Source organism: Micropterus salmoides, unplaced genomic scaffold, assembly GCF_014851395.1.
Source record: "Micropterus salmoides isolate LMB-PRFRI ecotype aquatic unplaced genomic scaffold, ASM1485139v1 Ms_hic_scaffold_12, whole genome shotgun sequence".
In the NCBI taxonomy this organism is placed as follows: Eukaryota; Metazoa; Chordata; class Actinopteri; order Centrarchiformes; family Centrarchidae; genus Micropterus; species Micropterus salmoides.
In genome coordinates this window covers 15,464,724-15,490,557 of record NW_024040263.1, presented here as the reverse complement: position 1 = coordinate 15,490,557, position 25,834 = coordinate 15,464,724, and the positions used below count along the sequence as shown (strand labels likewise).

Below are 25,834 nucleotides of genomic sequence, written 5' to 3'. Positions count from 1 at the left end.
TGATGTTACCCACCATGCTGGAAAAGTGTTTTTTGTAGACCAAAGACAAAATGAATAAATAGGCTTGAGGATAAAAAGTGGTGCGAGATAGGGGGTGGGGTTGGGCAGGGGTATTGAGGGAAGGAAGAAGTGATGCAAACTGAACCGAGCAGCAGAGATCAAAGCCCCCCAACCCCACCCCCACCCCCCAAAAAACCTCACTCCCCCTCACTCCTCAGACTCTCTCTTTACTCTGAAAGCCTTGTCCAGCAACAGGAGTTATTTAAAGAAACCTGCAGGTTTGAAAATGTACCAATGCCTTGTGTATAGATTCGGTGGGAGAATTTTAACATCTGCAGTCCCGGATGCTGCTGAGAACGAGGTGAGGCGGTACAAGTAATCTTTTAATCAGTTTTAGCTCGTGCTTCTTTAAAAAAAAAATTGTTACTATTTTTTCTTTCAGCCGTCTATTCTGCTTACTTGTTCGCTCCTTACACACAACCCAACAACCTCCGGATGCATTGCAACACATGTAACTACTTCTTGACAATTAACTGTTACCTAGCAACTGGCTCTTTTTCCAGAGATGGGGAGGGATGAGGACGAGGAGGCGGGTGTGGTGGTGGTGGTGGTGGGAGGGGAGTGTAGAAAGAGAGAGAGAGAGAGAAAGAGAGATTTATACAGTATCCCCACAGCATCTTAACTGGATTGGATGCAACAATGCATTGACAATACAATACCAAAATGGAAAGTACAGCCTGAGCTTAACGCCCACACATAGCAGCATAGGGAGGAGAGAAGAAGAGAAGTAAAGGGAGAGAAATAATGAGGAGGAGTGGTGGTTGATGTACAGATTACAGTATGATGGAGGGAAAAAAGGGGGATTGAACCCATGCAAGGGAATCACAGGGAGACAGAAAGAGGACTTGACAAGCGGCGAGTGTGCAGACGCAGGTTGAAAATGAGAGAAAGTGGGTGGGGGAATGGGGGGGGGGCAACCTGCAGTATGTGGTGTGGATGACAAGTGGAGTTGTAGAATAGAATCTGAGAGAAACTGGTTGCTGTAGAAACACTTGGCAAAGTTTTAATGAAGGCATAAAGTTCGGATGCCTGTGCCCACAACATGCGCACACACGCACGATCGACATACACAAACAGTATACAGTATAATTATGTTAGCAGATAATAGGCACCCCCTGCTGGGCCCATGAGGACCGTTTCTGACTTCAACTGAGAAAAACACCGAAAAGATCAAGTCTCCATGAATCAGCTGTAATGTCACATCTGATTACGACAGCGGGTGAGCACTGACACCCTGTGGCAAAAACACGGCATCCCCTGGTTTCTGTATGTAGTTAATGACACGGTACACAGGCAGATGAGAGTATGGACTTGGCTTCTCTAACACTTTCCTGTCAGTTTGTTTATAACTGGAGTTCAAGGCGAAGGAACAAAGCACACTGATGATAGATGCTACTGGACAATCAAATGTAAATTTAAAGTGCTCATGAAGGTCTGGGAATTGTTTTTTCTTGTCTTGCAGACACTGGTGAAATCAAAAACGTTTTTTTTTGTATTTAGGAGTTTTTGTTTTACATATTTTTTTAAAGGGGGACTCCAGCAATTCAATATTGTACTTCCATGAATTTGGGACATTGAGAGAAGAAGAAGTAGAGGCCAAGATATACTGGTTCAAGCTTCAAAAACACTGGCTCCTACATTTCCTACAATGCAATGCAATAGCATCTTTCATTAGACCCTCTCTGGCTGGTTTATGACCCACAGCTCCAATTTGTATAATAATAAATTTTGAGCCTAATTGGTGATAACCCTGATTACATTGTCCAGGTAATTGTTTTTTAACTTTACAAAGCTCCTCCAGAGCCACAGAAGACATCATACAACTGCTTTCACAGGCTGAGTAGTACTCCTCGTGAAAGTAAACCAGACTTCATGTGAAAAATAGTGTCCCATAAAGGGAGTCCACTGTACATGTGACTTCTTGCCATGTCCTGTGAAACTGTTTGTTCTGCTTAAATTGTTTGTATATGGGAGACCCAACATGTTCAATATTAACTGAATACATAAGTCATAATTACATAAATAATCATATTGATATAAAGCCTACAGGCACAACATTTAATATGATCATGGAATTGGGAAAAAATCCGGGACATTTATTAAAAATCAGCCCATCCTGACCCTGCTTCTTCTCTTAATTGCAGATATTTTTAAAAAATGTAGACACTTTTTAAATTTTACTTGTATAAACTCACTTTTCATAACAAAGGCTTTGTCAATCATGGCAAACAGGGAAGAGCCAGTTATGTTTATTGATTTATTAAATTAATACTAAAAACGTCTCCATATTTGCTTATATGTCAAAAAATGAAAAGGACTAATCTATCTCCATGAGAAGTTAGCAACTCCCTCTGCTGAGGAAGGCCATTAGATGTGGTTGAAAGCTGGACCTTGAGTTGAGAATTTTTGTCAAGCTGCGGTTTCTAATGTCAAGAATGAACCTTCAAGCTAAAAAAAAAAATACAGCCAGGCCTAACCTACCTACATTTTGGTGTTGTGCAGAAAGAAGCCTACTGGAACTTATTGAGTTATTGTGTTAAAGGAGGACGTTTGTGTTTCTGTGTGTGTCCTGACTTTAAAATCAATCTGAGATTAAGAGCTGGACAACAAAATAGTGATAATCACAACAGTTTATTAAAGATATCAGTTAGGCCTACCTATTTACCAGTACAAACCCTAATCATCACTCCTGATCTCAGAGGACAGGCAGTGTCTGTGCAGGCTATCATATTATTCATTTACAAAAATGAAAGCTATAGACTACAATTTAAAAATTTATTTCTTACATTATAGGCTATATAATATTTGCAGAACGTGTTTGTGTGTCTCACACAGGGGCAGCCATAAACTTCCCCACTCTTCACTCCCCTCCATCAGTCAGCCTCTCTCTCTGAACCAGCTTCACTCCCATACTGGGGACTCTCACCAGTCTTCTGCTCACCACCCGGCTCCGCCTCGGCGGACTCGCCCTCGGGCCGTACAGGGCCAGACTCGCTACCTGTCCTCTCAAGCTCCGAGATGCCACCTCCTGGCCGCCTCCCGCCTCCTCTCCCCGCTCCTCCCGGTAGCCGTGATGACGGAGGAACGGTTCCAGGTTTGCAAGCCGATGAGAAAGCTCGGTGATGCGCCGGCGCAGAAGGGACACTTCTCTGAATAGGTCGTTAACGGACTCGGACAGAGGGCGCACCCTGCAGGACGAACAGAGGACGTTCAGCTTTACGCAACAGCTCACATAGAAATATTGACCTCAACTCTGATAGGCTATGTGACCTGAACAAAGATTTACACCAACCGGGAGGAACAGTGTGGCGTAGGCTAACAAGGTTGCTGATGATAAGTGGTTCAAATTTATTACGTGAGCAGCATTACACTGCTGCTCACAGGATTTTAGTTTTAAAACTTTAAGCTTTAGTCCAAACAACAAAACTATTTAAAATGTTCTTATTATTTTATTTTTATTTTTTCACATTGGATTCACTTAACCGTTGTATTTTCCCTACCACATGGTCCATTTACTAGCTGTTCTAGCTTGAGATCATTATCAGAGGATGGCGTTTGCAGATTTCCATTTTTTCCCCCTCAGCAATTTCAGGATATCTTGTCTCTGTGGGCATTTGAAATTATGCAGATTTATAACAACTGTGTAAGGTATCTGCTGATGAAGACATGTGACATGATCGAAAGTCTCAGAAAAGCTAGGCTACTAAATTGACCTTGCAGTGTTTTGTCAACTGCTGTTGAACCTCAGCCTTTGTATACATTTTATCTCCCTATCAAAGTTATTTTAAAGACTTAGAAATATAATATAGCCTGTAATATAATTCTACTAAATCTAAATAAAATTTAGGTTTGTCCATCCCAAATAGAATCAGCCATTAATAACTTCTTTTGTGTAATTTGTATGTAATTGTGCATTGAAATAAACTGAAATACCGAGAGCATGATCTCAGTGTCCTATACCTTCCACCTGGATGTCATAAATAAATTTAGATGTCAAAACTAAATGACAACCTTATTTACATTGTCACTGCTAGAATGTTAGTATAAAGGTTGTTTGTTTTTAAGTAAAACAAGAACAGAACAAGATAAGAAAACAATGTGAACAAAACCTAAAAGATTTGAAAGGGTCTGTGATTGGCTACATGATGACAGACTGAACTAATTGTTGTAGTAGACATAGTTGCAAATAATGTGTGAACAGGAACAATCTAATGATGTAAAAGTCACGAAGAATGTCTATGAAGAAGCAACAGAGCAGAGCAAACCAAGCTAAAGCTGCTCAGACAGCATGTTTTAACATATGTTAGGGGGTGACACTGGTGTTAAAGTTACCTGGAGTAGTCAGGCAGCAGCGTGCTGGGCTGAGAGTGCAGTAAAATCTTGATTTCATTGAAGATGCGTTTTCCCCAGGCGTCTAAAACTCTGGTGACACTGCGCACTGAGGCCACATTCACACGATCGGCTGAAAGCAAAACATAACACCATCAGGGTTTGATATAAAGGAAACAGCCTGAATGAATCATGAATACTATTGGCCACTCAGAGACGCACATGTGCACCAATGATTTTAAGCTTCAAATAGTCTCATCGCTGCTGAGTTTCATTCAGGTCACCAATAAATTATCTTTATAATTCACAACTTCAAACGTTTCATGATTTACAGGCCTAGAGATCAAACAGAGGCTCATCATTTACCTCCTTCTCTGTAGTTCCAGTACCCATAATCCACTTCATTCTCCTCGCTGGCTGAACGGGCCCCAGTTGCCAAAGCAACCACCATCAGCACCATCAACAGCAAGGGAGGGGCCATGACGGGCAGACAGATGCTCCCCTTTAAAAAAGAGAAGAAGAAGAAAAGAGACAAAAAAAAAAATTTAAAATGAACAAACAAACATGTTTTGTTTTCTTTCCTCAGACAAACACAAACAGAAAAAGATGGAAATGATACATTATAAACAAAGTTAAAATAAGATCCAGCTCAATCAGCTACAACAATGCATTTTATAATACTACTTCACTGTAAAACATTACAGACCCATTTAGTTATGTCAACTTACTTCTTTTAAATCAAAGAGCTCTAAAGTTTGGGATTTTGAGCTCAACTGTGTGAGTTTTAGAAAGATAAACTTTCAGAAATTCATCGTGTTGATTGAACTTGTGTATGTAAGTCATCAGTTGAAAGTTGGTGCGCAGGGATTGGAGCAAGAGGAAAATACAATAGCCTAGTTGCTGCGTCTTTTGAGTTTGAGAGAAACATACACATAATCAACTAATTATTAGGGTTGAGCGAGTACTCGGTTCAGATCCTTTGTACGAGTACGAGTATCACTAGAGTAAAATGTGTCAATATCTGTTTTCTAATAAACTATATAACTATATATATAAATATAGGAACCTGTAAATAGTTTCCAATAAATATAGCAACTTCTGATTAACCCTTACCAATTTCAGGCTTAAATCAGAAAAGTTCCACTTTTTGAACTTTGAACTGTAGTTATATCAACTTTATGGATTTGTGTTGCATTTCCAAGTTAAAATAACTTGAAATGTCTTACAGTGTTGGATCATCTACATGATGATGATGAATATACTAATGTAACGTGTGCTTTTTAATATGTACATTATGTTGGTAATACTGCTTTACATTTTTATTTTATGAGTTTGCAGATTAAATATACAACTACTATTAAAGATATATGTGCACAAAGACATTCATATAAAATGCATACACCAACAAAGTCACACGTACATGTATACTCACATTTGCATGTATTAAAAGTAAACCAAAGACAAATCCTAAAATCTCAAAGCAAGATAAAAAATGATTCAAGTAAATAAAAATAATGAGAGATGAAATGGCAACAAAGAAACAAAGAGTTTACAGTATATACAGTATATGAAGCAAGTATATCTCATTCAGGTTGTCCATCGCCCATCATTGTAATTGGGAAGTTACCAATTTCTGTTTAAGATGTTTTTCTAAACATAAACAATGGCAATGATTTTCAGACAATATCCACATGGTGGACAATAGCTAACATAGAATTTTAAGAACTTTTACTTCCTCATCTTCTACCACTTACTCAAGTACTGTACTGAAGTACACATCTGAGATATTTGTCAACAATTCATAGGAGATTTTACACACAAAAAATGTAATGTGCAAAATTAGTTTAAGAAATATGATGCATTTTAAAGATTTTCTCCAACTACAACATTAAAATGCTGTTTACATGAATATATGATAATAATACAGTAACATAATAAATACAACAACATACCACTCTATAAGGGACCATTCTTCATAATAAATACTTTTACTTTTGATATGTAAACTACATTTTGCTTCTCTGTACTTTTACTTAAGTAAACTTTCAAATTGAACTTGCTGTATTTTACTTAAGCAAAGGATTTGAACACTGTGATTGTTGTTGCAGTGTTGTGGGTCAAGTCTTTGTACTTTAAACAAAACAAAAAAAACAATAAATTTAACTGAAGGCCTGAAAAACAGAGCCATTTTTGTCCTGTGGCAGTCAGTTCTGTGTGTCTGTTATGAGAAGAGAATGACCACAGTCCAATCTGACAAAAGAAAGGAAGGTTTAAAACCTATTTTTTACTCTGATCCCAGGTTTGAGTGGAAAAACAAGAAAGGAGGTGAAAGCAGGCGACCCAGAACAGAGGACAATAAAAGAAGGGGCGGGGGACAGGATTACATCCATATGACTAAGTCTGTGAATCATACTGGACAATAATAAGCCGATGACTCACTGTTGAGGTATTCTAAATGTTGTCAGGGAATATGAATTTGGAGGCTGGTCAGTGACAATCTGCTGTACAATAATCAGACACAGCTTGTTTCACATCTGGCCAAACATATCAACAACACTGAACAACTAAGACACAAAACAGTGTCCTTCATTATGATAGTGATGAGCTGCAATAGCTACATGTTTAACTTTGCACACTAACAGTGAACTAGTAAAAGCATCACAGCCTGGAAACTGTCTGAAAAATAGAGCAAATGAGCCTGATACTCACGACTTGAAATGATGATGGTGATGCTCAGCAGGAAGTCCTTCTCCGATCTAGTTTAAACAACAGATGCCTCGGCTTCTCTTGCCTCTCCACTCTGTCACGGCCCCGGTCTTCTCTCCTTATTTCTCCTTATTTTTACTCTGATGCTCTCTCCACCCTCGGCTCAAAGCTGTAATATAATTAGGGAGAGAGTGTGGCAGGTCCAGTGCGGAACCACTTTTTTAAAAAAACTCTGTCGTATATTTATACCCCAACACACGCCCAACTCCTCTCTCTCTCTCTCTCTCACACACACACATTATGACATCCAGCTGCTGCCAGATGTGTTGCATGTCCTTTTCTTTCAGATAGGTCTCATCGTTTACCCTTTTATTGTCTCTCCTTCTCTTTACCCCCTTTATGGAACAGACAGGTATATGTGTCTGAGGCTGTAACTCTATCTGCTTCACAATAGAGTTTCTTGTACTGTGATCTCCTCAAAACTTAAGTTATGACCCTTTTTCATCTGTCTCTGCTGCATCTGCCCTTTTTACCCTCACGAAAGCAGCGTGAAACCTCAACACACATCAGAGCCAATATTTTTAAACTTCTGCCATGTAAAACAATACAGAGATACAAAGATTTTAATGTGAACCTTTTTTTACTGTGTTTGCGAGACCAAGACCTGTCCTTTACTATACTTTACTAAGTATTTAAATGTATTTTTATAGATTAAACTACCCCACAGAATATAAATTTGAAAAAAGTAGTCCAAAAATGTTTTAATATTTAGTACATGCTCTCTGAAGGACTCTTTAACTTTTAATACTTTAAGTACATCTACCAGTGGTGGAGGAAGTATTCAGATCCTTTATTTAAGTAGCAACACTGTAACACATTACTCCATAACATGTAAAAGTCCTGGATTTTACTTAAGTAGAAGTACAGACGCACTGGCAACTAAATGTATTTACAGTAAAGTAAAAGTTGTCAGCGGCCCCTGTCAGTGTTGTATTGTTATGTCATTGGAGTATTATTATTATCAGTGCATTAACAAGTAAACTGAACCTTAACTTAGTGCTGCAACAATTAGTTTCTTCGTCAGTTAACTGACTGATAATTAATCCACAACTATTTCTATTACAAATTAATTATCAAAATTGAGTCCTTTTTTAAGCAAAAATGCCAAATATATGATGGTACCAGGTTCTCAGATGTAAGAATCCGCTGCTATTTAGGGTCTCACAATATAGTAAAATTAAGATTTTGGGGTTGGTCGGACAAAACAAGACATAGAGCGTTTAATCGATTATTGAGAAAATAATAAGCTGATTAATTGATGAAAATATATATTAAGTGCTAATAATATATATTTATTGTAGCAGTCTGAAGTGACTTCATATACTCTGGAGTAGATTAATCTATATCAATGCAACAGATTTTATAAATTGATCATATGTTTTGTGTATAAAATCTTTTTTATATAGTATATTTCCAGAAATTTGAAATACTTAAGTGAAGTAGACCTTTGGCATTTTCAATTCCAAGTTTAAAGTTACTTTCCACCACTGACTTATGACATCAGGGGATATTAGACATTCCAATCCATTTACAGTAAACAACACTGAGTCTTTGCAGTAAATCTGGTTTAAAAGATCTGTTTATCTGTCAATGTTTTTGTACAGTAAAGGATTTGTGTACTTTACTCCCCAGGAAAGAGGGGAGATAAGAAGTGAAGGAGATGGGATATGAAATGGAATGAATTATTCTTTATTGACCGGCATCCAGATGTTATTCCAGCTCTCTCTCTCTGCTTTCAAGCTGTGGCTGAGGTGAGGTCAGACTTGGCTACCAATACAGCCGGATAGAAAATGGTGAAAAAGTCAAGTGTAGAGAAAAGGAAGGAGGAGTAAAGGGAGAGAGACAAAACAGACAGACAGACAAATCGGGTTAAAAAATAATGAGCGCTGGATTTGAACATCTGCGTGCCTCTCCTGGCAGCCTCAGAAAGCGATTCAACAGAGAGTTACTGCTGTGAAGAAGCCACTGTACCACAGCTGGTTCACATTAACAACAGGCAATTTTTCACTTTCAGCTGAATTCCAGCCTCACACGCCGTACTTTCTCCATCCCTGAATGAGTCTTTAAAAAAAACACATGACGAGGTGTGCGCTCGTGCCTCAAGCTTTTATTTCTCTGGCAGTATCTCACTGTGGAGGACAGCCAGCATTGCACTTCACATCTAGGGGCTGACGTAAGAAAATAATGCAACCAAAAATATCCCCTCTTAACACAATACATAGTTAAAGGCCGTCTTTGTATAATTTTAACCACACTTGTGGGTGTATGTCTGTGATGTGCAAATGCTTTCAGGCTTTTTAGTTAAGTTAAAACATCATGTATCAAACACAGTTGTAAATGCTCTTTTTATTAGTGCTCTGGCCCCTTGATTCAGTGTCCCCCATGAGTCAGTGTCCAGAAAAACAGAAAAACAGAAAAATAAGATTCTGAGGAAGTGGCTGTGCCAGAAACAGGAAACGAAAGACTGCAGCTTATGTAACAAGAACACTGAGAAACACAGATACACGGAACAACCTCAACGAAGAAGACTAGAAACAGCCCACAAAAACCCTAAAGTATGGAAGCTCAAAGATTTTGGCATCTTTCTTTCAAGTCAACATGGATATTTGTCTTTTTCTTCTCTTCTGTATGCTCAGGAATGCCCCCACTAAGTAAGCCACCCAAGCTTTATTTTGGCTGACACTGTACTCAGAGTGAATGGTGACAATTTGTGGATCAGTAATGTAACTTCTGGATTGTTTGCAGCCAAAGATGTTTAGATGAGTGTTTCTTTAGCATCATATTAACAGCAGACAATAATTATTTTCATTACCAATCTATTGTGCTTTTTTAAATTAATTGTTCCATCTATAAATGTCAAATGAAAAATGTGTCACACTTTCCCAAAACCCAAGAGGAAGTGTACAAATTGCTTATTTTACATGAGCAGCAGTCTAAACCCCCAAAATATTTAGCTTTTAGTGGCATATGGTAGAGAAAAACAGCTAATCCACACATTTGAGAAACTTGAACCATGCAGAATGGTTGTTGTTTTTGCTTAATAACTCTAAAACTATCTAAAACTATTAGACTTAACTAAAATTGCTGCAGATTCAGTTTCTGTCGATTGACTGATTGATTTACCGACTAATCATTTCGGCTCTTATCTTAACCTTTATGTTATGTCCCCTCACAGAAATACACCTCAAAAGCACCGTCTTTGTGGCCCTCACAGGAGAAGACCTCAACATTGAATCTAGTTTGGACGTGCCAGCAAACCAAAGTGGGGACATGTTGAGGTGCTTCGATCCTAAGAACAGAGAGATATACAGCTGTGAAGTCCGTGAGACGGCTGGTCAGTCACAACAATTGACACTGTTGCTGAAAAACCTGAGTTGTTCAGGAGAATACCATTGCCAATATAAAACAGCCAATGTGTACTGGTTCCTCCTAGTGAGAAGTAAGTAAGAAAAAGAAGAGAATGTGAATGAAAGAAGTAGCAGCACCAAGATTTAATGCATCTCTTCAGTTTTGTCTTGAAGTTGGAAGTGATAACAAGGTGTGAGCATGAGTGCAAAGTGTACTCTTTTTCTGTGGCAAAGACTGTGGGACACAAGACGGTACTGAGCAGAGGAATGAAAAAAGGGAGGGGTTGACAGTACTTTTTTTTTTACTTTGTGCAAGTGAGAATAAATTTGCCTGGTAGCTTTTACTATACTCGTACAAACTGAGTAGAATGGGAAGAAATGGGAATACACCTACTGACAGATTTGTAGTCACACTATTAATAGCCTAACTTTACAAAATACTTTTTCTGTGTTTTGTATAGCAGTATGTTAACATATGAAGCAAGATAACTTTCTTTGTATCCTGCTTTATTTGTTAACGTACAGCTAGAAAAATAAAATTTATGTAGTCAGCGATGGCTGCTTTGCTGCCTGTTTCCCTTTTGTTGACACATCTGTAGTTCTTTTCATCAAGTGGGAGGTATCATAGTGGTTAGACAACCTTGATACCTCTGCATACAACTTAGAGGTTGATGTGATCAGTTTTTCACTTTGCCATGCATGGACATGGACATGGGTGAGGGTTAGGCCGTCCAGTTATGATGCAGTCCTGGCACAGACTGACATTGAATGGTGTGTGTTTTCCAGATGAGGGCTACAAGGATATTGTAAATTTGGAGTCCACAGAACTCATCACAGTCGCCGTCTTCACTGGTGTGCTGCTGGTTTTCAGTGTGGTCGGCTCGGTGTGTGTCTTCAGAGGACATTGGGTAAGACGTTTCCTGCTCATAACCTGGCAGAAGTTAAGAAACAGAGTGTTGCAATATAAAAAACATTGCTTTGTTAACTTGTGGTGTTGTGAGGGACGTGAGGCTGACAGGCAGTGTTGTAGATTCATTTCTGAAGCTCTAGATGAAGCTGACTCCCATATTTTTATGTTCTAAATAGATTTAGCTGATTAATTGATTAGTCGATCAACCTAAAATTTATGTGCGACTATTTGAGGAAAGAATTCAGTACAAACATTTGGAAATTAATTCTGATTCCAGTCACAACACACATAACTAGAAAGGGAGCTGCTGCCACATCACAAGAAAATCCTCATGTGCTTTATAGTTTGTGTGTTATTGTTATAGATTTTTCTTTTGATGGATAAGATTGTCATTTTTAGAAAGAACACATCACTGAAGATGGCAAGGCTGGCAGAAAACGAAAGCAGAACAAAGAAAAAAAGAAGGAGAGAGAGACAGAGGAAGACAATGTGAATGTAATACCTGCTCAGTCTACGTCTTTCTATGCTGTAAGAACCTTTTTACTCATCAGTATACAGTGTGAATTTATTAAAGGATAGCCTCTTGAGATGCATCATCTCATTTTCAAGAGGGTCCTATACAGACTACTATACTGATTTTTGTCCTCCATCTTCCCATTCATATGTTTATTTTTATATGTCTTGTCTCTCTCAGAGTCTAGAGCCTCGGCCCAGGTCGATTTATGATGTGCTGGACCACTCGGCTGCCAACAGAAAGTCAGAAAGTGACAAATCAAAACCCAAGAAAATGGACCCCCAAAAAACGGTCAGTGTGAACTTCAGGTGTTGCCAGTACCACATGCATTTGACCTGTGTGTGACTTGTCTTCTACTTCCTTTACAGATGGGGGAAACCACACAACCCAAGGAAGAAGGCGTGTTTGAGTCTGTCTACGAGAATTTCTGAATCATAAAGAACTTTTTCAATAGATTGTGGTATTCAGTAGCTGAGACGATCTCAGTGTGGTTTGCTATGTCACTGTAACTTGTTAATATTATAGTTGCACTAACATGTAACCAGCATTTTAATGTTGTTGCTGGTTGCTTTGGAGCAGAAATTTTATTGGCATGTGTAATTACTGTATATCAATGTATTTGTGAATTATTGTAAAAATGCGAATCTGCTAATAACTCAAAATTAACTCAAATATAGTGGAGAAAACTGTAGAAAATATTAATTGCAGAAATATTATTTTTAACTTATTTTATTCTATTGTACTTAAAATATTTGTATATTATATATGTGTGTTGCATGAAGGGTCTCCACCTTACGTTTCATTGTTGTAAAATGACAATAAATGAACCTTGACAGTTTGATTTCCTTTTATGATAAGCACTACCTCTCCTCTATCGAACACTGACCAATGAAATTGAGAGTTATCGATTCTACGAGCCAATGGCAGCGCTCCTGTTAGTTGGACTTCCTGGTTCGGTTTGTTTTTCTGCATTGATCATGGCTGCAGAGGGCGACTTTCTGGCGAGATATCGTGCGGTGTCAAATAAACTGAAAAAGTAAGGCTTTGAGTCACATTAGCTCAAATAGGAAGATGAGTGAATATCACGAATGGCGGAACGTTACTTGGCAATACTGCTACTGATACAGCTAATGTTAGCACTAATAAGCTAGGTTAAGCTAACTGTTAGCCTGTCGCTGTCATTACTGTCAGTGTCACATGACGTCATTTAACCAACCCTTACGTGCATGTAACGAAGTTTATAATCCAAATATAATGTTTCTGGAGGTCAGTTGTTCGGTTCAGGCTCATATAAAGGGGCGTTATTCGACAGCTGACGGTAACGTTAATTTAGCAAGCTGCAGTCGGTAAAGCTGGCGAAGCACGCAGTCGTTCTTCTGTTTAGCACCAGAACAGTGTATTCACGATATATTGCTAGTTATAACCAGCTAATTGTTGTATTTTTTTTGTATGTCCTTGTCGTAGACGTTTTCTCCGGAAGCCCAATGTAGCAGAGGCGAGCGAGCAGTTTGGTAAGTGTCTGACTGTCTCTCTGCACAACCTAAAGTGAAAATTACAGTATTCGTTCAGTACGCACAACATGACACCATCTGCAGAGAATCTTACAGAGAATATATGTCATCAAACTGTTTCTTCATAGTTTGCCTTACATTGATTTCCCTGTTTTTTCAGGTCAGTTAGCCAAGGAGCTGAAGCAGCAGGACTGCCTTCAGTATGCTGCCTTCTGTAACCTGGCCATGGCTCGGTGGGTGGTGATGTACACTCCTTCTGCACCAGATTGACCAGAACCACCTCTCAGTGTCTAACACAATAGGAGACACCTCTGTCCACATACCTCTGGAGCTGTTTTCATGGTTTGGGCTTAGTTCCAATTAAGGGAAATCTTTATGCTGCAACATAAAGTGATGTTTTACACAAGAGCCTGCTTCCAACTTTGTGGCAACAACTTGGGAAAGACCCTTTTTTGTGTTTCCTTCACTAGTTTGCACAGAGTGCTGACTTCAACTCCATTGAACATTTTTGAGACACTGCCTTCTGCGAGCCAATGGCTGTAATCTTCAGGTCTTCACATAGTTTCAGCCATGTAGCGTACTTAAAGTTCAACCTTAATATCGTAAAAGATTTCTAAATAACTGCTGCTTTTTAAAAATCATGTAAATGTCATTTGTGACACATTAATCACACTTTAGGCTGTAAAATGGCTTTCACAATCTCATTATAAACAAAAACTGAAAACATGTAGACTTGTGCTGAGCATAAGGTGAAGCTTTGCATGAAAGTCTTGTTGGGGAACCAGCTGCACAAAAATCTTCTAATTTTACAACGTGGTATCACCAGATCAAATTGTCATTTGTTAAGTAAATTGGACTGCTCGGCTCTGAAATATTCAGAATTATGACAGTTAAATCAAAAATATACTATATTATCTGCACATCAGTTAAGTTATTTGTCAGTTCTCCACCCACTTGTCAGGCACATCATATCACGTTTGGAACTACTTTGTTTTCAACTCAATTAACATTGATTGGTTCAAACAGAGTGCTGCATGTTCAAAAAAGTTAGTGACCAGTTAGTCAGATTATCTCGCAAAGGCACTGTCCAGTACGTGACTCTTCTAGTTGTTCATGTCCCAGACAATAAACCACCACAGGGTGACAGAGGTGTTGGTAATTAGCTCAGAGGGAGCCTGGATCATTCATGGTGATGACATGTTTACTGTTGATGGTGCATCTGTTGTTGTTACACATCCTGAATGTCTTGCAGCTGTGAGCAGACTCTTTTTAATGCTCCTGGAGAGGCTTTGGCGTTAACCGATGCTGCCCGCCTCTTTCTCTTGTCTGAGAAGGAGAACAGGGCTCTGCAGGCCCCGGGCTTTGATGAGAACCTTCAGGCTGCACTTAACTGCTACAGTTTTGCCATCAAGGTACACTGTGATTCCTAATTTTTGATGACATGGTTAGTAGTTGAATCAACATCTGTGGTTTGAAAATATATGGGGAATGAAAGATACAGAATAAGGGATTGCAGGGTATGGAGTACAGTCCTGTATCCACATTTCTACAGAGACAGTGAGATAATGCTGATGTACAAATGGCTTACAGGTGTACATTGAGATGAACCAGCCTGTGATGGCAGCCAGCCTGTGTCTAGAACTTGGCAACGCACTCAAGGTAAAACTTTGGATAAGAACTTCAAGCTGTCCTAAAAGATAAATTATGGTGTTCTTTGATTTGTTGTTTCAAGTTGATGTGATGTAATAAAAATGTGGTGTTAATCGCTGCTCCTCCTGTGATTTCATTAGGAGATGAATAGACCAGGAGAGGCTATTGTTCATTACCAGAGGGCTGCAGAGTTGCAGACACAGACGCCAATTGAAGCTCTGCTGTCAATGGGAGAAATGGCCACGTGTAAAATTCTCACCCGTGAGTTCAGCCATGTCATATCTGATATGTAGCTGATACATATTTCATATGCATATATACGATTTAGCTTGATTTTCTGCAGTTTAAGCTTGAATCTCTCTTGTGTTTTTTGCAGGTGACTATGACGGTGCTTTGTCAGTGTTCACGGAGATGCAGCTGTTGTGCCAGGAGAGAGGACTGCAGCTACCAGGCACCAGCACCCCTGTTGGTGAGGCTCTGCATTTATCTACAGGCAGTAGCTGCCTAAAATAATAATATAATAATAATAATCTTTATTTGTAGAGCACTTTTCAAAAACAAGTTACAAAGTGCTGTAACAAGTGTAAAGACAATAATACCCAAAAATCAATAATACAAAAGCAATACAAGATAAAAGCAAGAAAACATTGAAAAGACTAAAATACACGTTTAAGATAAATATAAAATAGTAAAATAGAATAAAATAAAAGGGATAAAATAAAGTCAAATAAGATCGGGAAAGGCTCTCCTATAAAAGTATGTTTTAAGAAGGGACTTAAAAGAGTTCACTGACTCAGCCGACCTGATTTCCTCGGGCAGGCTGTTCCAGAGCCTCAGGGCCCTGACAGCAAACGCTGTGTCCCCTTTAGTTTTCAGTCGAGACTCTGGAACAGACAACAGACCTCTGCCCGAGGATCTCAAGGTGGTGCTGGTGCGAATGGGACTAAAAGTTCAGAAATATAACAAGGCGAGAGGCCATGAAGAGCTTTAAAAGTGATCAATAGAATTTTAAAGTCAATTCTAATCTTATGTATGAATGGATGCCAAGTGATATGATACAGTATGATACAGTTTTCAAAATGGAGGCTGAATGCAATATATCAAAAACAAAAATGTAAGGATAAGAACATTTTAATGCTGAGATTGAAAGCGGAATGTGTCTCAAGTTGTGTTTTAATATCATTTTTGCATTTTATTTGATTACACTCTAAAAGTGGTGTCTTCCTCTCTCTTTCATATCTTAATTTTCTTGGGGGGAAAAGGGGCATTTCTGGACATTGTGGCAAAATGTGAGATCTCCAGAGTACTACTGCTGATGTTGCTTGAGGTAACAACTTTTATTTTATATTATTAAGAAAACATACTGAAAGAAAACCATCTATAACAGAGTGACTGAAGTGGTACACCCTCAATAAGAGGGTTACGTATGAATTAAATCAGTTCTGTATTTTTGATTTCACTTGTGAAAAAATGCAACAAGGTTTTATACAAAGACTGTATAAAAGAAGTGGACTTGCCAATGCAGAAGTGCATTCTTCCTAATGGTCAGCAGGAGGCGATTACACCGGTTGCAGAAAGAAGTCTGATTGGATTTAACCTTATGAGGAAATTACCCTATTTCTGACTTGATTTATTACCTCATTAACACTTTCCTAATAAGTTCAGTGTCCCAGTTGCTAGTTTCAAGTCAGCATTATGGTCCCATTTAAAGTAAAATAGAATATAAAGCCGTGTCAGTACCACGGCAACTTGTCAGGTGCAGCGATGCGTATCCCTCCCCAGCTCCACCCTCTTGTTCAAATATGATCACTTCTGGTTCCAAAAAAACCCAACATGGGGACAACCAAAGTGCCAAACTCGAGGGTTGAAAACAGTAGGCCACAAACCAAAGGGTGACGTCACGGTGGCTACATATCTTCACCACAGACACACAGCAACATGAACACTTGCCAATACTTTAGTGTCAGACAACCATCACCAGCTTAAAAGAAGGACATTAACAACGCAACAGAAAATATCACATTGCTGATGCCAAATCGATTGATATTGTATAACTGTATTGATTATTTATCCCACATCTGTACATTACTTACTGGTGCAGCAGCCCTGTAACTGCCTTTGCTGTTTTCCTGTGTAGCCTCCACCTCAGAAGTTGTTACCAGAACATGCCCAGACCCTGGAGAGATACGCGTGGGAGTCTTTTGACCCTCACAGCCAAGGTAAATGCACCACAATATTGAGCAGGGATGTGATTGTTCCGGATTAATCCAGAATTCCGGATTTTCCAACCTGAAAATCTGACCCAAATGAATCATGCAGATCTCTAATTTGCGTTCAGCTGCCCATTCCACACCTGCACAGTGTGTACCACAGTCGCTGGCGCGCATCAGTGGTACGTAACGTGTTGGGCAGTAATACTGTAATATTACTTTTCCCAGTAATAGTGCCATTAGTTGACAGATTACTATTTCCAAAACAGTAATGTTACAATGTACAGTTACTAATCATATCAAGGCTGCCCTATTGAACGCACCATCCCTGACGTGAATGTGCGACCGCGCTGCAACTCTGCGGCACCAGACCTTATCAGCTGTTAGCCAAAAAGCTAAAGGAAGACAGGAGAACAGGGAGGAGAGGTATTTTCGATAGCTGTAAGTAACGTTGTTGCCATTATTGTGTAACGCGAACAATTCTACATTGACTTAGGGTAATTGAAGCATCAGCTAAAGCAACGCAGCAACGTGAAACTCAGAAAGAAACTCCAGTCGCTACTGCCAGTGATGCTTGGGCTCATCGGGAGAGAGTGGTGTTATATCACCCAGTAATAAGTAGGCTAGAGTAGCTAATATTACTGTTTAAGGAGTAGCCTATATGCTAAGTAACTAGGTAATAGCTATATTATTTCTGAGTAACTTGCCCAACACTGAGTTGACAATAAGCATTGGATAAATTGGATATGTTTTGATTATTGCTTGTTATAGGCTATGTCTAATGATCAATCACATAGCCTATATATACACTTTGCTGTATGAATGGTTGCTTTTTAAGTCTTTATGTCCGTATTTTAAAGTTATAAATTAATTTCTTGTGAATGGTTGTGACAGGGTTTATATAAGGCTGTTTCATACAGCTTTGATCTGCGGGGTCGCTCTGCGCTCCTTATCAACAGACAGGCAAACAAGCACTCCCCAGGTAACCATGGCAACGCCTTCTGTGTAACTGGCGCAATCCCGTGAAACTGTCGCGGCCGTTCTCATCTCACCCACACACCTACCCGCTGCCAGAGTTGAAATGTCCAACTTTTTCCTACAGTTTATCAATGGACAGAGACAGACGTGGCTGTTTGATCTGAGTTTCCTGAATAATATAACTGTCTTTAACAGTCAGGCCACCAGGTCTTAAACAGGCAACAACCTTTGCTGCTGTCTCCTATTCATTAAAAATCATCTGTTAACTTCTACTAAACTAATTTAAAAGTTAGTTGTTATATTATTTAGTTATAGAATCAATTATTTCATGTTGCACATTTAGCTGTTGAAGTTTGGTAAAAAATGAATACAAAATAATAATTATTATAGAGAGGTGGCAATGGAGCAGTGGATTAGACACTTGCCTTTAATTCCCACTGCAACACATCCACCAAATAAGTTATTGTCATGGGTCCTGCTTTACCATCCATATGTTATAATAGAGACGCCGCCAGTTTTATCGGGGTGGGGGGTGGAGGTGGGGGGGTCTCAGTATATTGTCCTGCTTTTTTGCTCTTTGCCAATCACATGCCTGATTGAGCTAATATTAGAGCAAAAATGTATGAAATATATATGTTCTCTTTTCAGTGGGAATGTAGAAATTGTATCATGAATCCTCTGAGTGACGTTTATTTGAAGTGGTGCAAACGTGGCTCTTGTCCTTTCCTTCAGTGACCTTCCTGCCCGATAATGTTTTCCTGCTCCTGCAGTCTGTAGTGGTGAGTTTCATCATTCACATACTTGGAACAGTTTGCAGGATTTCGTGATCCTTTCTGCCTTATACAGGAAGAATGATGGTATTCACGGCCTTCACACGACAGACAAATTTGCTGGAGCTTGTCTTCCTTTGCCAATGGAATTCATTTTTTTTTGTTTGCAGCATATGCAGTGGTGTTAGTAGGCCTTTGCCTGTTTTTCAATCAATATTTATGGTTCTTGATCTATGTTCATTCATGACTTAAATACCTTTTAATAAAACAGATTCTGTAGAGCAATAACAAGATTTATAATAGAGCATAAACACTGACAAAAACTCATCAAGGTCATCTGAATCTGCAGTTATGGTTTTATTTGTGCAGCGTGTAACACCAAGTCTGTTTTGCAGATGGCATGTCAGGAGAAAGACACAGAGTCCCTTAAGTCTCTTCAGACAGAGCTATGGTGAGTGTTCAGAAATGTTCATTTTCCATGTGATGGGGATGGAGCAGCATTTTTTACTGCTTCTCAATATTAATTTTCCATATTGATTGCATGTTTGTGTTTTTTTCTCCCCTCAGGCCATTTCTGAGTGCTGAGCAGAATCACCTTCTCCACCTGGTGGTTCAGGAGCGCATCACACCGTCTGGCCAAGGCATCTAGTACAGTCCAGTTTCTACTCGCTTCCTCTGGGAACGATACTTTATATAATGGAACATTCCTGTTTCTGACTGGGTCTGTTGTAAGGCCTGAAGATTTGTTTTCAAAACCTTAAAGTTGTAACTTGCACTCAGAAATACAAGCAATACAACATAACTTTGCCCTTATTAAACAAAGTTACGCAGATTTAGAAATCAGTGAAAATCCATTAGAATTTTCTGGAACTGTGTTGTCCTTCATCACCCCAATGTGAAGTTATTTGTCTGGGTGCCAACTTGAGCCTCAATTTAAATTAATTTTAAAGAAATCTTACTTGAGTGAAGGCTACAGAACTGAACCCGTTCATACATATTTATCATGTAATAGTGACTGTTTATGATTTTGTTGCATGCACAGCAGTTTCATAATGAAATATTAAGACTGTGTGATATTTGTTTTATTAATAAATGATATGGCTTAAATTCCAATGTAATTACAAACATCTCTTGCATAGTTATGAAATATGCTGAAATTAAACACCATTGTCCTCTATCCCTGGTTCACTTTATGTTCAATTGTACAAATTGCATGTACTTTTCTTATGATAGCAGCCAACTACAGACACAAAATCAAACATAGTGAATTAAAAAAAAAACTCAACACAAAATGTTACAAAAATATAATGGTTACAATGTACATAGATTTAAAAAAGGATACATTATACTTCAGTTGTAAAATAATGATACATGATTAAAACTACTTGTACTGTGAATTAAGGCTTTTTTCATTGTTCAAGTACTGCAACAGGAATGTTGTAGTTTTGACAACAAGCTGTATCTTCAGATACAGTATTTTTTTTTCACACTCTGGAAAGCTGCAGCTGTCCGCCTCACAACGTGATTTAACAGAATCGTAAGGACTTCAATCTCACATTTCATCCACTTCTCAAGAGTTAGCTGACAGGATTGATACTACTCTTATTTCTGTGTAAATGAAGCTACCTCCAGCAGCTAGTTAGCTTAGCATAAAGACTGGAAACAGCTAGCCTGGCTCAGTCAAAAAAGTTAAGAAATATATCCACCAGTCAGCACCCCTAAAGCTTACCAATTGTTAATGCTGGTAGTAGCTTCATACTTAACACACAGACAAAGATTGGGATCAATCCCGTCATCTATCTCTGAAATAATTCATTTATTAATAATTGTATAGTTCTATTGCTTAGAAATAAACACTTTCAGGGGTTGCACCCTTCTAATTACAACGTCTTTTTAGCCCATACTGCCCTACTCATGAATGAAAAATGACACTACCCTCTTCTCTCTTAAATCAAATAGAAATCTAATTAAAATCTAAATGTAACATAATCCTGGGTTCTATTTCAATGTATATTAAAAATATAAACAAATGGCTCGTTAGCAAAGTAACATTATTCCTCCATTTTCCTAGCTGCAGATCAACAATCTTCTGTTTTCCCCCTCCAAATTTCTAAACAAATCCTATTGTTTATTTTACCAAATTGAATCTGGGAACATGATCTCAGGCCTGCCCTCATTCCTCTTGTCGTGTCACTCGCTCTTCTTCCGCAGGACGAGGTAGGTGATCGCTAAGATGAAGGTGAGGACAAAAGAGATCCAGGCCAGGACATAGGAGTGCCCGTACCCTCCTCTGTTTTCGTCAGTGTGAATCTCGGCAGTGTAGATTGAGGCTGCGATCATTATACACAGGCCTGCAGGAGGGGAAAAAAGGGCAATGCTGTCACAAGCACCCAGATGAGGCAATTAAGGTGTAATTATTTTTCCTATTATAAGATAAGGCTCATGATCGCGGATGCTGTAGCAGACGGCTCTACTGCAGCCACAATGAAATGAGAAACATGACAGTTTTGCTGTGCTAATTTTGTAGTTCTATAAACTGATGACAATACATGTTAAAATCCCATTACTTTCTGAATGTTTTTATGTACTATTAACAGTGCCAATGATAGTCCATAATTGAGCCTCTGTATTTAACTGTATGGTGACATAATAGATACTGTAGTTCACAAATCATCCGTCTACACGAATAGGTCCAATTTTACCTAAGTCTGTCACAGCACGAGTCCTTCAATACTGTTCAAAACATGTTTTTAAATACAGGATAATGTACTAATGAAACAACTTATTCAGTGGTAAGAATGTGACTTCACTTCAACGTCTGATTTTGAAAACTCTTGTGAATATTCTTACTTAATTATCACAATATTCTGCCCATCTTGCAGACCAGTAGTTAGCACTAAAATATGAAGTAGATTAATTGATTGACAAAAAAACTGAAGTAAACTATTTTGATACTCAAGTGAGTTTAATTCATTCTTAAGCAAAAATGGGGAAAATTCTCTTATCCCAGTCTCTGAAATGTGAATATTGGCTTTTGACTTATACGATAGAAAAGTGAATACCTTTCAGCATTTTGACTGATGGTTGGACAAAATAAGACATTTAAACATGTCACCTCTAAGAAAGTGTGATGGGCATGTTTCACAATGTTGATGATTATTTAATTGACAAACCATTAATCAATTAATGGCAAAATTAATCAGAAGATTAATAGATAATGAAATCATTAGTTGACTCCAGACAATATCTTCACAGATTTTTCAACACTCACTTGTCCTCCACCCCGTGTTGTACCAACTGCCTCTAATCTCAAAAGATGATTTTGGTTTCAGTCACTTTCAGACAGAGGGGGCTGAAGTTTTGAAAATGTTCAATCATCAGTTTTTGACATGAGCCAGAGGCCACAGAGCCACATAAGATTAATCCAAAAACACTGACAGTTATTACTCTACTGCAGTGACTGTCAGTCATGTGTCACTGAGGCCTGATGTTCTGCAGATTAACAGGACCAGCTGGTTTAATTTTTTGGTTAAACTGAAAACCTGCAGACTCTTGAACCTGGACGGCACATGAGTGAAAGTCACTGACCTTCTGTATCTGCGTCCATGGTTTTTTTTTTTAACACCATTGTGCAGAAACACCGTACACTGCTGCTGATGACCTCTGCTTCAAAAGCTTTGGGTCCAAATGTCATGTAAGGGAAGCAAACAGAGATCCAGACATGCTTGCACATTGTCAGGGACAGGCCTCAGCTTAATTTCTTCCTCACCTTGTCTGAGAGGAAATGAAAACATTTTAACATGCTATACTGTAAGTGTTATGCTCAGTCCTATCACATGAAATGTTTTACAGTTACGCAGAAATATGAGTCTAAAAACACTGAGGTCTCATTCCACTGTTGTGCTTTCCAGTCAAGCCTTAGAGCATAGAAATGTACAAATATTTCTTACAGCTGCAGGTCAGACTTTTGACTCCAGGTTACTTACATGCGACTAGCTGTAAAATGCCAGTGACGGTGAACCTCTGGCCTTTGGGCAGGGTGAACAGCTGAGCCACAAACATAAACAAGGCCAGAATGGAAAAAACACAGGCCAGCACTGATGTGGCCTGAATCGTCTGGAGATACTCTGCAGCAGCAGGGCGACAAAACAGACACGCAGTCAGTGAGGGGTCGACAGCAACCCACATACACGGCAATGTTCACCTTAAAGCACCTCATCTGCAAATATAAACATTACTGATGAACTTATTAACATATTGTTACAATTTTAATAGCACATGACCTCTGATTATCAGCATCTGTCTAGTCTGTTTCTACATTTTGACACCTGGAATCTCCTCTATTCTGACAAATACTACTGCACTCAAATCATCCATCCCATTAGTTAAAAACATCCACGGAATTTACTCTCTGGGTAGTTTTTCAGGTTGGTGTAATGCCACATTGAGCCTGTCAACTCCCAATGGCCCCACAAGTCAGTTGACACTGTATCAGTGATCCACCAGGCCTGAAGTTGCAGAAGAAGAGGAGAACAAACACAAGACATCAAGACACATACAGTGGTTGCATCACATGTAAAGAAAAGTTGAAAGCTTTGCAGATTTACTGTCATCCATATACCAGAGCTGATAAAGTCAGTTTTTTAATGTTCTGTAAGGCTTAGTGAAAGTACATGTAGATTAGAAACACTGTGGGTGGCAAAATACCAAGAACATATCTTTTGACATTTGACTGCTGGGTATTTCCATGTTGTTTAATGGCACATGTGCTGGCCTGAGCTTCCATAGAGACATACATTTTGCTTTAGGTGTTTGTATTTTGCTACATTTGGTTGGCATTTATTCTCATATTAAAGCTTGTTGCTCTTCCTCTAAGCATAGGCGTGTGTTAACTGAGAAAACAAAAGGGAATTATTTCCACTTACATTATCAATGGTGGCCACCAGAAGCAGGATGACGGCGGTTATGTGCAGAACGACGATTCCAGAAAGCATCAACATTGTGGCCTTCGGGAAACTGATAACAGGGGAAAGGAGGAAGGATGCAAACCATTATTTATTTTCCACGCACGGTCTTATGCAACACAGGCTTGTATGTGGGGAAGCATCAGCTCACACAGCTGTCCCAAATAAATACTGTCTCAAACTGAAAGAAAAACCCAGAGGACAGACGTTGCGTGCAAGCCCAACCCGCTCCACAAGTCTCGTAGACACATTTTTGAATCAACTTCCCGATAGACTCAAATCTCCGCTCACATAACTTATGGTTTCATATCTTCAAACGTATTTTTTTAAACGTACTTTCTATAATGACAACTCAGATGAATTGGCATCCATTTGCAGTGCCCAGAAATACTGGTCCGTTTCCTTAATGACTCGTTTTTCATGGCTTTACAGCCTATTATTTCCGTCGACAAGAAAGGCGCATTTGTTTACGCTGTTTGGGCATTCCCGAATGGGCCCTGTACCACACTCAACAACACTGAAAAGAGCGCGAGAATACCACGACAGAAAATAATAAACACACCTCTAACTTCTATACCCAAACATAAACACTGTCGCATGTTAAACTCTATGTTCACATACATGCCTTTGCAGTCGCGCGTCTTTTTAATACTTTTTTTGCGCTCAGTCACATCCGTGCAATTCTCCAAAGCGCTGGTGAAAATCTGTACTGAAGTTAACTTTTCTGCACTCTACACAACAAAAACACACACAAATTCTGCACAGTAGCGTCTCACGGCGACATAAGGCATGGGCTTACCTTTACAAAATGTAAACAACGTGGATAGACGTTAGCCTACCTGAAAGTGCTTTAACGCACGGCCCGGGAGTTATTTGGGAATGTGAAACACTGCACAACCACCACCCTGTTTTACTCTCTCCCTCTCACCAAGCCCCACCCATAAAGTTTCTAATTTTTTCCCCCTCAATGAATCGTTCAGGCAACCCATAAGGCTTCAGGACGCCCCCTTAATCTCCAAAAAGTGTGTAAAGAGTGAAGTTTTAAGATCATTCATTGTTACATGGATTTGTAAAGCCTGTTTCAGTTGTATTCCAGGAATACTTTTCCTACAGGCTGTGACAAACTGATTTCTTTTAACTCAATTTCTCAACTGGGTGTCCCATCTTTATTAACAAACTGGCCACATCAGCTTTAGCTGTACTGTTATCCTCTGGATATGAAATGTAATTTTGGACATACATAAACATATCTCGCAGCAAGTCTATCTCTCAGTTGTGCTTTCAGACACACTTGACGGTTCATTATGCACTAAAATGACTTCTTCAAAGACGGGACATTAAGAAGTGCAATGGACAGCAGTGCAGTGCACTACAGACACTGGGGACATCTTCACCTTTCCAACAGTGCTTGCACTTTGATGGCAACATGTTTTCAAGCAAGTCAAAAATCAAGTGAAATAGTGGCTTATGGAGATGCAGTTTCAGATTGGAGCAGAGTGTAAATCAATAAAAAGCCCTCAGTGTGTGTCACTCCCTCAGTCTGCAGTAGGCCATGTTGAGTGAGTTACCAGCAGACAGCGGACAAGAACCTCTGCAGGAACGTAACAGTGAAATTCCTGCAACAGGACGTGGGCGATGTATTCACTGAGACCTGTAAATCTAGCATTCACAAAAATAAGGTGTTTGGAGGTGACTAAACATGGTTCTGCTTTACTGCAAAACCTCAATTAATAATAATAATAAATAATAAAAAAACCTCAATTCATCCCAAACACAGTGAAACACCAAGCCTGCGTTTTAACATTTATACACTCTGGAGACCGTT

The 25,834-nt window shown here is 39.0% G+C and overlaps 4 protein-coding genes across 8 annotated transcripts; 2 read left to right on the top strand and 2 right to left on the bottom strand.

Moving 5' to 3' along the window:
• Window positions 1–2,672: 2,672 nt before the first annotated feature.
• Window positions 2,673–7,316, bottom strand: si:ch211-243a20.3 (uncharacterized protein LOC100151507 homolog). The gene is made up of 4 exons (XM_038713612.1): window positions 7,099–7,316; window positions 4,756–4,891; window positions 4,393–4,522; window positions 2,673–3,248 (listed from the first exon to the last, which is right to left on the bottom strand). The coding sequence occupies exons 2-4, from the start codon at window positions 4,868–4,870 to the stop codon at window positions 2,921–2,923; spliced, it is 573 nt and encodes a 190-aa protein (XP_038569540.1). The 5' UTR covers window positions 4,871–4,891; window positions 7,099–7,316; the 3' UTR covers window positions 2,673–2,920.
• Window positions 7,317–9,612: 2,296 nt separating this feature from the next.
• On the top strand, window positions 9,613–12,764 carry si:ch211-243a20.4. 3 transcript variants are annotated; one of them, XM_038713609.1, is made up of 6 exons: window positions 9,613–9,710; window positions 10,331–10,594; window positions 11,289–11,410; window positions 11,812–11,940; window positions 12,107–12,217; window positions 12,295–12,764. In XM_038713609.1, exons 2-6 carry the CDS (start codon window positions 10,426–10,428, stop codon window positions 12,355–12,357), a joined length of 594 nt encoding a protein of 197 aa, XP_038569537.1. In that variant the 5' UTR covers window positions 9,613–9,710; window positions 10,331–10,425; the 3' UTR covers window positions 12,358–12,764. The 3 variants fall into 3 exon arrangements, with proteins under 3 accessions (XP_038569537.1, XP_038569536.1, XP_038569535.1); XM_038713608.1 differs by having other exon boundaries at window positions 9,630–9,806; window positions 10,331–10,489; XM_038713607.1 differs by having other exon boundaries at window positions 9,631–9,806.
• Window positions 12,765–12,846: 82 nt separating this feature from the next.
• zgc:101679 (uncharacterized protein LOC450058 homolog) lies at window positions 12,847–20,222 on the top strand. 2 transcript variants are annotated; one of them, XM_038713604.1, is made up of 12 exons: window positions 12,849–12,962; window positions 13,391–13,437; window positions 13,598–13,670; window positions 14,690–14,849; window positions 15,028–15,096; window positions 15,228–15,348; window positions 15,464–15,556; window positions 16,350–16,414; window positions 17,225–17,306; window positions 19,008–19,054; window positions 19,441–19,496; window positions 19,613–20,222. In XM_038713604.1, exons 1-12 carry the CDS (start codon window positions 12,904–12,906, stop codon window positions 19,692–19,694), a joined length of 954 nt encoding a protein of 317 aa, XP_038569532.1. In that variant the 5' UTR covers window positions 12,849–12,903; the 3' UTR covers window positions 19,695–20,222. The 2 variants fall into 2 exon arrangements, with proteins under 2 accessions (XP_038569533.1, XP_038569532.1); XM_038713605.1 differs by lacking the exons at window positions 19,008–19,054; window positions 19,441–19,496; window positions 19,613–20,222 and adding an exon at window positions 18,924–19,000 and having other exon boundaries at window positions 12,847–12,962.
• Window positions 20,113–24,943, bottom strand: emp1 (epithelial membrane protein 1). 2 transcript variants are annotated; one of them, XM_038713610.1, is made up of 5 exons: window positions 24,849–24,943; window positions 23,971–24,061; window positions 23,454–23,553; window positions 23,032–23,172; window positions 20,113–21,396 (listed from the first exon to the last, which is right to left on the bottom strand). In XM_038713610.1, exons 2-5 carry the CDS (start codon window positions 24,043–24,045, stop codon window positions 21,236–21,238), a joined length of 477 nt encoding a protein of 158 aa, XP_038569538.1. In that variant the 5' UTR covers window positions 24,046–24,061; window positions 24,849–24,943; the 3' UTR covers window positions 20,113–21,235. The 2 variants fall into 2 exon arrangements, with proteins under 2 accessions (XP_038569538.1, XP_038569539.1); XM_038713611.1 differs by lacking the exon at window positions 24,849–24,943 and adding an exon at window positions 24,809–24,827.
• Between the last annotated feature and the right edge of the window lie 891 nt (window positions 24,944–25,834).